The sequence below is a fragment of the Anastrepha obliqua genome, chromosome 5 (assembly GCF_027943255.1).
Source record: "Anastrepha obliqua isolate idAnaObli1 chromosome 5, idAnaObli1_1.0, whole genome shotgun sequence".
Classification (NCBI taxonomy): Eukaryota; Metazoa; Arthropoda; class Insecta; order Diptera; family Tephritidae; genus Anastrepha; species Anastrepha obliqua.
The window spans coordinates 102215795-102232211 of record NC_072896.1 but is presented as its reverse complement, the minus strand read 5'-3'; the positions used below and the strand labels follow the sequence as shown (position 1 = coordinate 102232211).

The 16417-nt window shown below is 38.0% G+C and overlaps 3 protein-coding genes across 3 annotated transcripts; 2 read left to right on the top strand and 1 right to left on the bottom strand.

Annotated features, from left to right (window-relative positions):
- Positions 1 to 3921: 3921 nt before the first annotated feature.
- Positions 3922 to 4726, bottom strand: LOC129248571 (uncharacterized). Its single transcript, XM_054888178.1, has one exon. It carries the CDS (start codon positions 4567 to 4569, stop codon positions 4324 to 4326), a length of 246 nt encoding a protein of 81 aa, XP_054744153.1. The 5' UTR covers positions 4570 to 4726; the 3' UTR covers positions 3922 to 4323.
- Positions 4727 to 11988: 7262 nt separating this feature from the next.
- On the top strand, positions 11989 to 12378 carry LOC129247715 (uncharacterized). The gene is made up of 2 exons (XM_054886972.1): positions 11989 to 12205; positions 12276 to 12378. Exons 1-2 carry the CDS (start codon positions 12159 to 12161, stop codon positions 12376 to 12378), a joined length of 150 nt encoding a protein of 49 aa, XP_054742947.1. The 5' UTR covers positions 11989 to 12158.
- A 138-nt stretch (positions 12379 to 12516) lies between these two features.
- LOC129247714 (uncharacterized) lies at positions 12517 to 13055 on the top strand. Its single transcript, XM_054886971.1, has one exon. It carries the CDS (start codon positions 12522 to 12524, stop codon positions 12765 to 12767), a length of 246 nt encoding a protein of 81 aa, XP_054742946.1. The 5' UTR covers positions 12517 to 12521; the 3' UTR covers positions 12768 to 13055.
- The last annotated feature ends 3362 nt before the right edge of the window (positions 13056 to 16417 follow it).

Here is a 16417-nt window from a genome sequence, read left to right as displayed (position 1 = left end):
CTAAAAGCTTTAGATAGCTATACCTACAACTCAAAAACTCTCTTAGAATGCCACAAGGCACTCAATAACCTGGCATCCAAAACAATGTCTCATTAATTTGGGTACCAGGACATGAGGGATATGACGGCAACGAAAAGGCAGACTTTCAAGCCAAAAAGGGGCAGGGTAAATTTCATCGGACCTAGTCCCATGTTCGAATTTAACAAAAACAGCCTAAAACAAAAAGTAAAATACTGGGCCAAAACTCTAATAAATCAGCATTGGAACAACGTAGAGGGTCTTAGACAAAAAGTTCCTAAGTTTCAATGCTAAAAGAGCTAACATGGCCCTCACGTTAAACAAAAAGAGCATTCGCACTCTCACAGGCGCCCTCACGGGTCACTTCACCTGCAACAAACACTTACATAAATTACGCATAACTAACACCAGCACCTGCAGATTTTGCTGCGAAGATGAGGAGTCTATAGAACATCTCATCATCGAATGTCCGGGGCTGACGCATAGAAGGAAAACGTTTTTAAACAAGTTCATGCTTATAGATGAAAACCTTCAATCACTCCCTCAGAAGGAGCATACTTAACAGTCAATAGAGAGCATAGGGTGCACAATAGATCAATATGGTCGCAGTGCTAAAGACACATACCTTAACCCTTTACTACCATTAACCATTAGAAAACCAAGGCGATTCTTAAATTGTACGTTTGATTGTCAATTGTTAGTATTGGGGAAGTAGAAAACAAAAAATGAATTTGCCTTCTTTCATTCTGGGCTGACAGCCACATGGACACGGCGAAAGCAAAAACAAACAAAGCAGCTGATTTACCAATACCATCTTTAATACATTCGCCTTGTAGTAAATTTAGTTTTATTGGTTTTCTTTTTCAATTCGGTAAAATGCTGCTGAAATCATCGAATAGAGTCGGAAACTTACTGTGAACATATGAAAATATGAGAGTTCCTGGCTTCGATGAAAATTTGAAGTCGTTTAGAAAGAATCCTACCAAATGCAAGAAGAGCTTGCAGAACGCTGGGATTGCGCTTTCTAAGCACCAGGAAGAATTGGCACTCCAACAAAGTGAAGAAACCGGATGCTATATGAGTTGAAGCCCTCTGACGCCGAAAGGCGAATTGCATGACATTTCAGAACCCCAAGAAAAATGGATCCAATGTACAAGAAAAAATATATCCACTGTGAACTCCAAATTCAAGAAATCATATTTGGAGCCGGGTCAACTTAGCATATCGATTCCGACACCAAATATTCATTATGTTGAAGATGATGTTGTGTTTTTGGCGTCACCAGAAGACCAGACGAAACTGCCCTCATACAACAACACCAGCAATTGATTCTTTTGAAGAGAATATTTGCAGAGCGACATAAGTAGGTCATTTTCCTCGATCCCATGTTACCGCATCGCTTAAAAAGTATTTACAAAACTGTGGATAAGAATATGTTGATATTTTATCTTCAACTGAAGGAATCAAGAATAGGCTTGAAGATTGGTTGTTACGATCTGAGCAACATATGACCGAGGTTGTGTTGCTGGAAAGCCACTTTGACTTTCCCTTCTCCGTATTGTAGTATTTTTCATTCGAGGTTCAGTCACATTGATTGTATTCGGTAAAGAACGCTAAGGAGAAATCTCCTTCTCATCATAAACTGTTTGACTTCACTGTCCATGTTAATAAAGGGTGATCAATTTAAAGGTATCAGATTTTAAATTGAAAAAAACAACGAAAATTCAAATTGATTGGGCCATATTTATTATTTTTGATAATCTCTTACAAATTTTGGCCACAACTGCGCCGTAATTCGGTCATTCGTAAACACGAATTTTGAATTACTCGCTAAAGGACTTCGGGCGTTACCTTGTGAATAACTTTAGTGATGTTGGCTTCCAATGCCCCAAACGAAGCTGGTTTATCCATAAAGCATTTAGACTTTGCAAACCCCCACAACACAAAGGTGTGATATCACACGATCTTGGTCGCCAATTCACTGATTCGAGACGAGAGATAAATTGCCCATCGAAATGACGACGTAGTAATTCCATTGTTTCACGGGCTGTATGGCAAGTAGCCCCGTCCGCCGTCTTGTTGGGAACAAATGTTATGGAGATTACGGGCTTCAATATCTGGCGCGATAGTGTTCACCGTTCACTATTACATTGGCGCAAGCATCGTCTTTGAAGAAATATGGGCTGATGAATCCTCCAGCTCATAGGCCGCACCAAACAGTTGTTTTCAATGGATGGATGTACAAATGATAGTACCTGTTCTTGAATGGCTTTGGGTCGCTCTTCACCCCTAATATGGCAATTTTGCTTATGGACGTAGCCATTAAACCAAAAATGGGCCTTATCGCTGAAGACCAAAAGTTGTCCTGAGCGCGCGATGAACACTTTTTACAGAGCAGCGATTTTTGTAATACAATTATACGATTTGTAAACATTATTAAGGCGTAAGTCTTTCGATGATCAAATGTCAATCAATACTGAAAAAAAGTATGTATTTAGTTTGACAGTAGTCGCTGTCTGATCTGTCGAAAAACCCTATTGGAAAAAGTACCTCCAGTCTGATCCCCCTTTAGATTAGATTAGATGACATTAATGGGGGGTGGGACAAGTCCAAGCACTCAGTCAGGAGACCATTGCACTACACCCGGATAGATTTCAGTAGAAATAATAGAGATAGGAAAGATAAAATATGGGTGGTAAGACGGATAAATTAGTCACTCTTCCACAAATCTCCTGGATTCATTGATGAATCTTAAAAGATCCAGAAGAGAAAGAGTATGAACTTTATCCATACTCAGTATATCGCAGGATATTGGTCCTAAGTCTGATTCTGGAAAACGCCCGACAGTTACAGGAAAAATGCTCTACAGTGTCGTCATTCTCAAGACAGGATAGGCATATCGGGCTGTCGACGACCCCATGGCAGCCATATGCTAACCACCGGTGTTGTGCCCTGTAATTACACCCAGCAGTACTCTTAGGTCCTTTCTGCTGAGTTTTAGGAGAAAGTTCGTTATTTTCCTGTTTGGTTCTTTCACAAAGCACTTGGCTACTCTGCAAGAATTCAACCCAGACCAACGTCCTTTATGGGTAGACCTCATGAAGTCGTCAATCCATAGTTGAATCGATGCGGAATTGACACCTAGAAAAGGTTCAGCGCCTAGTGGCATACTTGCAGAGCTTTCATTAGCCAGTTTATCAGCTAACTCGTTCCCTGTAATACCACAATGACCAGGCACCCAAATAAGACTAACTTTGTTGTGTTTTACAACACTGTTCAGTTTTGTCTTACATTCACCGACTAACTTCGAAGAGCAGCGTGGGTTACCAAGGACTTTCATCCCCCTTAACTACAGGCAATTTCCAGAAAAAAATTCGAAATAGTGCCAAGTTTCACCGCATGCATGCCTATTGGACAATGTCCGCACAGGACACTCACAGTATTCCTGAACTGCGGCTTTGTTGACCTCGGAAATACCCTCGAGCACCTTCAATTCATCTAATCCAATCCATGACATCACACTTATTTATATAATTCACCTAAAGTTTGCAGAAAAAAACACCAGTGGCGATCAAAGGAGTGAAAGTTAAACCAGTTTAGGGCAAACAAATAAATGTGGATTTATTGGTATTCAGATGTAAAAGGTCATTTAAGCCATTTATCCAAAAATATGTATACGACCCTTAAGAAATTTAAATTCCGGAACCTAACATTTAGTTCGCGGTGTTCAAGCCATATGCCCCTTTATAGGTGTCAAGAAGAATATTTTCCCCCCAAATTGAGAGTGACACGTTCACTGTTTCTGGGATGCAAGCATCGAGAGTTAATACTTAGTTAATTATTTATCTTTCAATAAAAGAATATAGCCGAGATGTATTAAAAACATTAACAACGCAGACTCACTTCTATGCATAATAATTATATTTTCTACAAATTTCAATTGCCAACACCCCTAGGGGGTTTAAACATATACATATGTACTATATATGTATGTATGTACATATGTATATACCTTCAAATGTATATATGTACCAGCTTATCACTAAATTAAACATCACATTAGCAAAGTTCTTACTTATCGATCGCCAACTTAGATTTTAAATGCAATAACTTAACTACAGGTGAGGGATGGTGTGGGATGAGGAAATAATTTTTATTGCACGCTTCATAGTAGACTCGCAACACTTTGTAGTTGATAGCGTATCTACGTATGCGTATATGCATATGTATGAATTTGTGTTTCAGTGGAGGAGGAGGTGGGATATGGGATATGGTGACACCGCTTACGGTGGCTGTGAGCACCTTTCAGCAAAAATGCAAACTGTTGAATTTTTCGCGATCATTGTGCACCATATTATTGTACTTCCACTTATCCTCCGGCGCTGACTGTTTTCTTTCCCAATTCGAACTGCTAGCAGTGTTCGAACTGCTCGAGCAGTGCTGCTGCGTCGAATATTTGGACGATGTGGCGTGAGATTTACTGCTGCCCGCATTGCTGCTGCATTGATCCTTTGGTTCGATGTAACGCTCCGTACGTTCGGTATAAACCATTTTTTTTTTTTGTTTTTTGAATGAAGTAAACGGAAAAGTAGAACTTGCTTCTTTTTTTCGTTTGCGGAAAAATCAAATAGCCAATTTGTATGAAGTCTACTGATGTCTTGCGCGAATGCTCACGTTTCCCAAAGAGGTCAGTCAACTACTTGTTCACGGTACGTGCTGGATTTGGGTTAGAACTTTAAGTTCTAAATTGTTGGCGGTATTGCCGGTGCGTGAACCTTTGCAAATAACGAGATTCTTGTCTAAGCTGCAAAGAGAAAGGAAAAAGTATTGCGATGTTGCTCAGTGGACAGAAATTGGGAATATGTAAAGTGTGTACATACCGCAAGGACTTCAGTAGCTTCAGCTTGGTATCGGTAGGCGAGCGACTCAGCATTGACACCAATCTGTTTGGCAAACGCTCATCTGTTTATATTAAACTAGAATAAATGATGCTTCCTCTCGAGTATGTGAAATGGAGTAGTAGCCTGGATGGTGCGGTGTAAGTTAAAAACAAACAAAAACTCAGCGAAACTGCTTTCTTTCTTTTTGGGAGGAAATGCTATTTCATGCCCTTTACTTTAAATGCCTTGGCAGTGAATTTTAAAATGTCTACTTTTTTACTTGCTGCTACTAACGCCCTTCGTAGTGAATCTATGAAACCTTACTAACACGCACTCGTGCATTACAAAGCTCTTAAATATTCTCGTCGCCTTGCAGTCAGCAACCAGCAGCGAACTGCCAACTTTCCAGACAGGTGCAGTGCCGCTCGAAAGTCGTTGAGCGCCAAGCGAGCGGGCGTTGAACAGATAGCAGACGACAGACTGTACGTAAGCGAGCAAGACGCTGAACGCGTCTGATTTTTCCGTTGAATCAACAAATGCAAATCAGCCGCTCGACAGGTTTGGTGATTTACTTAGCTCAAGCCGAGGAGGACGATCGGTCAGGGAAAAGAGTATGCCGCAGCCAAGCGTTGGCATGTAGACAGTTGCGTCGTCGCTGTTGCTGCCAGCCAGCCGGCCATTGGCCGACGACAAGCAAATGCAGGTGGGTTTTATAATATATATAATGTGAAAAAATAGCGAATTGCCAACACAGAGCGTTTGGAGTTGAAGACGGTTTAAGGCCCAATGTTGGTAATAAAAAAACAAGGTAAAATTTTTAGAATTTTTATTTTGAATCCTTTTCGTTCATTTCAGCAAATCTAATATGAAAATTTTTTGGGGATATATTTTCGCTCCTCAAAAAGCTAAATATTAATTTCGCCCTTTTATTCAATGTGAACTTTTTAAAGTTAGTTCCCGGGTTTCGACTGCAATACTCAGTTATAAAGTAAAAATATCTACATACATAAGTAATTGTTCAAGCACATACATACATACATATGTATGTTTGTATGCATCTACTTATAAGGCCCCTCTATTGAGGTTTTGTTTTATTATTATTATTATTTAAGAACTGATGAAAGTTACCGGTCGCATTGCATCAGCCATTTTCTGACCAACAAATTCGTACACGCATAAGGTACACACACACACTTACATATGTATGTGTTTTGAAATGAAATCACATCATTGGCGCATGGAATTTGGTCAAAATCTAAGCAGAAACAACAAACGGACAGACGGACGAACGGATGCGACAATCAGACTATCTTAACCCTTTTAGACCCAAAGCTGAAGTACTTGCGAAATATATATAATTTTTCGGCCAAAATATATATTTTTTTAAGCCTCAAACTTAATTAATTTCTTATTTTGCTCTATCACAAATAAGTCTGCCATAATTTTCAAGGAATAGCATAATTGTTGCATTTAAGAAAAATATAAATTTCATTAGGATTTCCAAGGGTTAAAAAGCTAGGTGAAATATTACTATTTTTTCTGTCTGTCCTTTCATTCTCGTGTATGGTCGAAGCGTGAGCGACTTGTCTGTGGGTCTCTAAGTATAAAAAGACAAGCATTTATGCAAAGCTTTACAGTCCGTTCGTCAGCTCATCACGGTGCATTTACTCCACCTTTGCATGCAGTCGATTTTCGCTAAGAATTTCAAGAAAAAAGTACAAAATAATTACAAGAAAAAAATGGAAAAAATGAAAGTATAAAAAGAAAAAATTTATCAGCGTCACAATTATGTACATATACAAACATACATACATACGTATGTACTTTAGGGGCCTCACAAAAGAAAAATTGCGGATTTTGCACTGGAATCACAAAATTCATTCCCTCTATTTTACGACTTCTTCTCATTATTTTGGTTCCGTCAGTAAAATGTTTAAACATTTTTTTGCAGACCTTTTGGGTTTAAACGCTCCTATCAACAGAGACGTTTTTTTTTTGGGATAAATATTTTTAAAAACTAATTTTATAAAAAAACAATCGAGCTTTGGCTATACAGTGTACTCTTTCCTAACGGGCACCTCTTTTAAGCGGACACTTTTTCTGTACATACCACAAATTCTTAAGATTTTTTTTTAATTTTTTCTCTTGGGCGATGAGCCCTCCCATAACATATTATTAACTTTTTTCACACTTTTCTCATAAGCGGACAGAATTTTCAGTCCTTTAGGTGTCCGCTTAGTAGAGAGTACACTGTATTTTCAAATCGGACCAACTTAGTTAAAAGTTAATATTTTTCGGAAATATTTATTTTTTTGATACATTAAAATTTAAAAAATTTCCTGCGGAACCCAATGAAGATTATTTTGTTGTTATATGAAAAATGATGCATCCTAACGTGCATGCGTACATATGTGCTTGTATATATATACATATATATACAAATATAATTTCTTTTTTATATCCTACTAGCAAAATTCCCAAAAATCTTACTAAGTCAATGCTTACTTTGATAGAAACAGGTTCTGAGAATAATTTATTCACCACTCGTTTTTCGCTTTAAGTTCGTCGATAGCGATGTTTTCTCTACGAAATTTACAAATACTTATGTATATATAATTGGCGCTTGCATCCTTTATTGTGTGTTTAGCCGAGCTCCTCCTCCTATTTGTGGCGTGCGCTTTGATGTTGTTCCACAAAAGGAGGGACCTATAGTTTCAAGCCGACTCCAGATATTTTTCATGAGAAGCTTTTTCATGGCAGGAATGCACTTGGAGGTTTGTCATTGCATGCCGAGTGGAGCCCGCTACTAGAAAAAACTTTTTCTATTATTTAGTACCCTTCGGAATGATATCCACGTACCAACCATTTGGCTACAGCGACTCAAAATGATCCATTCTTTAATCGCTTCTATTTTTCTTTACATCTTCAAAGTTGTTTTTATTTTGAAAACTCCACGTAGTTCACGACGCATATTAACTTTTAAATATAGCCTCTGCACCATTTCATGGCATGCTCATACTTATTTAATTTGGTACTCTTAAAGCTTTTTATGATTCTCCGTTGGCTTTTAGGAAATACAAAATCATGATTTAGTGTCACATAGACTATCGAAAATTGCTTTCTACTAACCTCAAGAAGTTAGTGTTTACCTGTGCTCATAATGCGTTATCGGCCAGCTCTCAAGCTATCTGCACTCCAGTATGGCCTGTTCTTTGCTACGCATAGGTATTCGCTTTTGTACAAATAAATGATTTGTTTTGAGTCCTCAACGGCATTCTGAAATTTCATTTCCTTGCTAAGTTTATATTATTCATATTCCTTGTTAAATTTATTCAATAAGTTCAGTGTCGAGCTAAACTAGAATTTAACTAAATTTTTCGCTCTACCCATAGACAGGCCTCACCTGCTCATGGGTGCTGTTTCGATTTCTTAGCTTGTGGTTTCTCGATTAACTGAATATTGTAAAAAATTTGAACTGCACTTGCGCGGTCTGAGTAGCAAATAACGTAACAAAACGTATTTGAACTCACTTGGATGCCAAATCATGGGCGTATAGACGGAAACCGCATGAAAAAAGAACTTGCAAAGCAAAGTACGACAAAAAAAAAGCTGCAAGAAATCTATGAAGAGGAAGAAATATTTCTTTATCTTCTATTTACCTGTCCTGCGTTGCGCACATCAATAGTAGAATTCTCTAGCACATTCTAACGATATTCGTATTGTTATCTTTCCTCAGCCACAATTTTAACGCTTTTGCTATTCGGTAACCCGCATGGTGAAAACATTTATAGAGGTGTACTACCTAGCAGACAGTTATTTAACTCTGAGCGAATTTGATAGATATGCTGACGTCATTCGTTATGTGTTTCACTAAGCTAAAGCAAAATTTTGTGGTTTGCTCGTTATTTATGGTGAAAAAAAAATTTGAGGGGAACTTTGGATTCTACGTCATTGTCTGCCGAGGAGCGAAACGAATGACGTAGAATCCAAAGTTCCCTGTACATTTTTTTGTTCCACCATACCTAACGAGCAAACCCGGTATCTATCATCCTTAGGTAAGCCGTAACAAAAATCGATAAAACAAAATCAGCTGTTTTGATTAACAACTCCATTATCGCAAACTAAACGACAACAATTTTGGTGTGCTTAAATCAAACGATAAAATAAGAATTAGAGATTTAATTAAAATTGTAAAATTACATTGCCTTTGTATTTGGCGTATGACTTATCACGTGGAGAGGAAGTATTGGGGCCTCAAACAGTAGATCACGTTTGCTCCGAGATGTGGATAATACTTTCCATTTAGCTGAAGTGAAGCTCCAAAAACTATCCAGACTAACTACAGACTCTGCTGGTGACCTAATTTCTCAGTTTGACAGTTAACTTAGAGGTTTCAGATTAACAGCGATTTCTAATGAAAAACAAGTAAATTTTGTAACCTTCTTGCTTATTCAATTCAAAATTTCTGTGATTTTTCGTAACTGGATGTTATCAAAAAATCTTAAGTGTGCAATGGGAAAGATCCATAAGTCAGTCATCCGTTAGCCGTAGCACACCGAAGCAATCAATCTTTCCAGATTTTGCGCAGCGGTGCGATTTCCTATGATTCCACTTGCGGCAAGCTGCAAACGAAATTTTTGATTGAGTTACTAAAGAATATATCCTAAAGGATATATCGTCCCCTTAGTATAACAATAGCCTATGTGCTCATAGGCTATTATTTTTTTATTGAATTTTTGGATTCTCCATCGTCGATTTTATATGTGGTCAAAATTTTGTCAAATTCTAGTTCCACAAAGTGGGTCAAAACGTCAGTCAAAAAATAATAAATATTTACAGACATAACGAGATTTGAGTGAGAGCTACTTTTGACAAAAAGTTTGAAATTCATTTTCTCAAAACATCAAAAAATGTATAGGCTATTTTATTACTAAGGGGACGATATGTTCAAGAAGTATCAAGTAAATAATAATTTCAAATAAATAGTTATTTTATTATACTTCTCCTTCTTCTAGTATCGCGTAATAAACGCCTACGCAATTTGGGTCGAGTTTAGCAAAGCGCGCCAGTCGTTTCTTTCTCATGCAAACCGGCACCTTCTCCACCTGATCTTTGCAGCGCAAAGGAGGCCTTTCTCTCTCTGCTACCACCAGCTGGTACCGCATCGAGTACTTTCAGAGCCGGAGCGTTTGTATCCATTCGGACAACATGACCCAACCAACGAAGCCGCTAGATCTTTATTCGCTGCACTATGTCTATGTCGTCGTAAAGCTCACACAGCTCATCGTTCCATCGCCTGCGATACTCGTCGTCACCAACATGCAAAGGTCCAAAAATCTTCGGCAGAATCTTTCTCTCAAACATTCCAAGGGACGCCTCATCGGATATTGTCATCGTCCAAGCCTCGGTGCCATACGTTAGGGCAGACATGATGAGAGCCTTATAGACTTTTAGTTTTGTTCGTCGAGAAAAGACTTTACTACTCAATTGTTGGCAAATGAATTATGATTTATATAAATTTGATTAAATACATGTAGCATTCCATTGCAGGACTATTCCCCGAATCCTGCGTTGTACGATTTCCCAATATAAAATCCATTTTACAAAAAAAACACAAGATTTGAAAGAGGAAGCGGCGCGTACTAAACTAACGGCGTCAGAAGAAGATTTCCTACACTGTTTCGAAAGATGAACAAATTGTCCATTTATGACGTAAAGGAAATTTATATATGTATAAGAATATGAATATTTTAATATAATTCAGAAAATTACAAAATCCACTAATCTCAACTGTTCTAACTAAGCAAAATGGTTTCGCCTGATGACGTAGTTTACTTCAATCGAAATTTCTTGTGGAAAAATATATTAAAAAACACAAATGATGACTAAGACAGGGAGATCCCCCAACTTAGTAACAAATGCCCCCTTGTGAACTTGTATTCAAGTTAAACTCGTCCAAGCTTCTGTCAACCAAAATTTATACTTTTACTAAACTTATGTATTTGATGCAAACATGTATACGAGGTGTGTTCGAAAAGTAAGGTAGCTTGTTTCGATGTGATCGGCGATTTTCTGCTATCGAAAAAAATGGCTCAAAGGTTGTTTATCAAGCTTTGTATAAAAACTGGAATTAATACTCTACAACACTAACTATAGCCAGTCTGCTCTGAGAAAAAAAAAATTATAAGTGTTAGAAGATCCTGCAAGATATCCAAGAAGTTGCCACTGAACGGCGTCAACAATAGCTGAAAACTTTGAAGTCGCGAAGAAAATTATTTTGGAAAATCATTGAGTCGCTTTTAAAGAAGCTGCTGAGGCTGTTCACATACGGGTGGTTCTTCCCATCTTGCGAGATAACAGAGAAGCCGCCAGTGATGAACCTCGCTCTGGGCGGCGTCATCATAACGGTCTTTGGTATGAGATGTGTGTCCTCGAAATTGCTTAGTTTTAACAAAAAAAGCCGTCATACAAGCTTCGCTCAGTAGCTCTTGGCTGGTTTGTTGACCCCTTGCGACTTTTTTCTGCTCCAAAAACTGATGGGACGGAGAATTGCAGCGATCAACAAAATAAAGGCTGCAATAACTCAAAGCAATACCGAACAAGTACTTATCAGAAGTTGTTCGAGGGGTGGAAAAAGCGTTAGTGCAGGTGGTGTGGGAAACTACTTTGCATGATTGGATATGTAAGTTCATAGATGAATGGATAAACCCTTTTTTTTTGAGAAAAATAAAAAGTCGCCATACTTTCTGAACACACCTCGTATGTATGCAGGTAACAAGCCAAAATATGACGATCGTGATGTAAACAACATCCAAACCAAATACATATATTATTATAAGCCACGATTCTTCGATAGAGACTCGAATCGTCTTCGGATTTGCGTGGCGTTCATTTTTGCACGTCAGCTTTTATTTAATTTTATGCCGATACGAGGAGCTGCTGAAACAAAAACAATAAACTAGTTTACAATGACAGACATCGTGTTTCGATATTTGTTTTTCGGTGAAAACAAACACGCGACGAACGCGTGCCCAATGTACTATATAAAGGACCGACAACTGAGCCGCCTCCCAAACATTTCGTTAAAGAAAGTCAAAGTGTACAGATCGATAGATCGACAAAAGAGTCAAGTGAAAATCTCAATTCGAGATTAAATAAATCAAAGCTAATAAAATCAACCACATTCCCACAATTTCTCTTACAAATACAAGTTAAGATTGGACAATTTTCTTAACCGATGTCAAAGAAACTTGTGTGTCAATGAATTACCGAGCGGACACCAAAGCTAAGCTACTTAACAATTTAAGGTTAGTGTGAAATTTCAAGTACATATATTTTATATTTTTACTAACTCATCCAAAATTCTTGCATTTTTAGCCTTTCTAAACATCTATCCTCCAAACAAGGCGGCTCACGTACCACCAATTGCGGCAATCGTCTAGAATTTGCCCTACTTACGCTACTACAAAACGTTCCTTGAATCAAACGCCACTCCGTCCATTACCCACTGACAGAGCATTGACCAACCCGTCTCGTACTTTAATTCGTCGTTAGTTTCTCTAATACTCTAATAAAGGATAATACTCATTTAAAGGATATAAGAATCAAATAAACTTCAACAAAATGGTCCAGAAACATCGTTCAGCTGCCAAAGCCACCACAGCCAAGGATGTTAGTCCAATGCGCAATATGGCCGTCAATAAGCAAGAACTCGCCTCGAGTCCCGCCAACAGTACAGCACAGTGCTCGAATGGACGCCTGAGCGTGCCTCCAGCTACAACAAGCAATTGTTGCAATGCCGACAAATGGAAATACAATAACATGGTGAATAATCAACGCGCACAGTTCAATAGTTTGCATTTCTGCTAAGCAGCGCCAGTGGCCATCACAGGCAGGCTGGGCAGTTGGTGGTTGCAGCAAAGCAAATGGAATTATTCGGGCATTTTAAAAAACAAAATAATCATCCTGGAGCTGCAGCAGTTGGTTGGGTAACACAGCTCGCTTTCTGATAGGTCAAAGGCATACATACATACATACATGTATATAAACATATATATCTAGGCGTAGTAATCATGCAAAAAACTTATTCACGTTGTATTTTAGCAGTTTATAGTTTATAAAATAAATTATAAAAATTTTATGCTTAAAACTGGAAAATATTTTATAATCATATGCACACAACCAGTTATATCGCTTATGTGTCTCCAACATTCCGCTAAGAAGCTCTTTTAGGTATAATAGATGCCAAGCTCATTTACATTTAACAGAAATAGCTAAGCTATCTGCTACTTTGCTAAAAATGGAGTGAATTGACTACAGAAATGTGTCGCCAAATGTAATTACAAACTTTGGATTTTTTCAATAAAAATCCCCTTATTGATTTCGACTATTTGTATAAATGGTGGTTAACCGCAGCGTACGGCATTCTGGTAGTCGAAGGGGAAAATCTGCATTGGTTTGTAGTTTCAACCGACACGCCAGGTAGACCGCTTTTAGGCACCGCCGTGCTTGCCCAAACTATCAGGCTAATATAAATATTTAAGGGGGGCATTAGCACTTAAAAAATAAACCAGACTAAAAAGGGTGAAATGAGTGGGTGTATTTGTGCGGTGAATCTAAGTCGCCGGGTTGAGTCTGTGCGCCAAAGTGGCAACATTTTTTTGGCATGCGCGCGTTATCATTAACATCGATTACCTTGAAAAGATTTCCATGGCAGCCGGTTCTACGTTACCGGAATGACTCGGGTTTTTCCCGACCAAGGGCTGCCGCCCCAGTAAACTAGCCCTGTCTAGTGTACCGTATTACCTTGAAAAAGATAAAATCAACACATACACAAACGGTCAAAAATTATGCGGAGCTGTTGATACGACAATACGTCGATTTGAAGTAAATACGGCCAAATTTAATAAGGAAAAAAGTTCGCTTTCACCAGTATAAGGCAACAACGCACTATTTAGTCTACAGCCAGCAAATCAAGATTCTATAAAATAGGTTAGGAATTGCTCCTACAGTCTGTCTAATAGAAACGTGACCGGCAAGATCCAAACTTAAAGTTCCGTTAACAAATATAGATATATATAAATGCTGTTAAATAGGCGTATCTTTTTTGCAATACGCGTTGTGCAGTTTTATGAGAAATTTAGAAAGCGTACGTTGTTTGTACAAGTGACTTCCGCGAATAAAAAACGATTTGAAACAGTGTTCCTATGTACACACCCGAAAACTCCATAAATTTCACATACAACTGCAGCAAAGTAATTGAAGAAGTCGCAGATGCTCATAAATAAGAGGGTACAATGGTACGTACATCGAAGTTAAAAACGTTAACGTCTTCCACGGACGAGATAAAAAAAAACCTCTCTAATTCAATACCTCAAATTCCGGAGCACATGAAAAAAAATCGCTGCTCTCATTATCACACATCGAAAAAAGTGTTGCTAAGGCAGAACTCAGAATGGAATTGGGCAGACGTAATATTTACGGATGAATCTTACATTTAGGTGATTAGTTGGTCCTGATGTACTGCTGATAACCGACAACTGCAACGAACTGTTAAGCATCCAGTTAAGGTTCATGTTTGGTGCTGCTTTTCCGAAGTTTGTGTTTACCGCCAATTCGAATGCAGTTTTGATTAGTAAAATGTATCGAAAAACATTTTTACCCTTTAGCAGCGAAGATATTTCGAAGAATCAGCCAACCTTAGATTTTATAAAACGACAACGATTCCAAGCATCGAAGCCGAAAGAGTGTGCAGTAGAAACAACAAAATGGGATCGAAATGTTACAGTCGCAAATTTTTGGGCAATAGTAAAGCAAAAACTCTGAAGCGAATTCGGCTGATTTGTAGCCGATTACCTCCATAACCTGAGTAGAAATTAAGACAAAATATTAGTTTGGGTAGATGGCATTATTTTCAGTTTTTTTCAGTTTTTTGTTTGTTCCATTCGATTGTAAATTGCAGGGAATTAACAATGGAAGTAACAAAGAGAAAATTCAGTCGTTTTACAGATTTTCTTTGATGAAGACGAAAATGCAAGGCAGGCCGTTGAACTTGTGAATGGCGTTTATGGTGACGATACTGTAACAGCTAATTACGGACAATTTTGATTTCATTGATTCCGTTCAGGTATTTTTGATGTTAAAGAAAATGTCGATAAAATCACAGAAACAATCGAAGTTGACTGGCACGTTTCCATCTCCGAAGCCTTGGCCAAACGAAATGAAATCGACCCATTTCTTAAACGGATGGTGACTGTAGATGAGATATGGGTCACATCCGACAATATAGAATGAAAACCATAGTGGTCAAAGCGTGATGCTGAAATGGTGACCAAACCAGGACTAACGGCCAGGAAGGTTCTACTGTGTATTTGGTGGGACTTGAAATTAATCTTTTATTGTTGAAATTAATCTTTTAGAGTTGTTTGCGCATGGCTAAACACTAAATTCATATCTCTACTCTCAACCGTTTGAAGCTAGCGAATGACCAGAAATTGACCAAAAGAATAAGCCAACAGAAGAAGTGTTGGGTTCCATCAGGACAACGCAAGGCCACACACATCTGTAGTGACTCGCTGAAATTCTGGCAGATTAAAAATGGCAACAAATTATACAACAAAACGATGCATATTTTACCTAAATCAGACAATCCGAAACATCTTAAATAAAGTTTTGAATTTTAAACAAAAATAATGGTTCAGCCCATATAATGCAGTTCATTGATATCGAATTAGTCAAATTGTTTCTAAGTTATGGCGGTCGCGCTTCCTTTAGACAGCCTGTACATCCAGCAGATACCTGCGGCTATTATCTATTTCGGGTCGAATTAAGACATTATTGATGAAAAATACCTCTTTTAAGAGACCCAAAAAATTGGTTTATTTAAGGAGTAACGAAACATTTAATAAACCTTGGGTGCACGTGCTAAAAAGAGTATTCTTTTCGTCTGGCCCAAGTAAATACTACTGAAGTATTATCCATTAGTCTATATAGATTATTTCTGATGCCTAATTTCTATGCATTTTTTAATTGTTGAATTTTTGTGTAATTAATCATATCTAATTCTAATTGAATTGTCTTCAGCTGTGTTTTTTATAATACGCGTTAAAAAAGTTATTGGATAAATGTCGTGGCTCATGCTTTCTATTTTCAACTGAAAATCTTATTTTCTTGTGCAGTCTAACATTTTTCTTCATTAAAGCAGTATCTATATTAATAGCATAATCCTGCTTAAAAGAGACCCTTACGTGTGTACACTAGAAGCATATAGTTATTTACATATACATCGGAACATCATATATGTATGAGTATAAGCTCACTTATGTACATACACACGTGCGTACATAACAATGACAACACCGTCACGTGTCGAATATTAATGCGAATCCGCAATGCAGATTTTTTTCTATTCTGTTTTTTTTCCAGTTGGTGAAAAGCCAATCCCGCACGCGATTTCACTTCTACCAAAATGGCTGGCGAACGCCACACATAAAGCTCCGGCACGCACCCAAGTACATGTA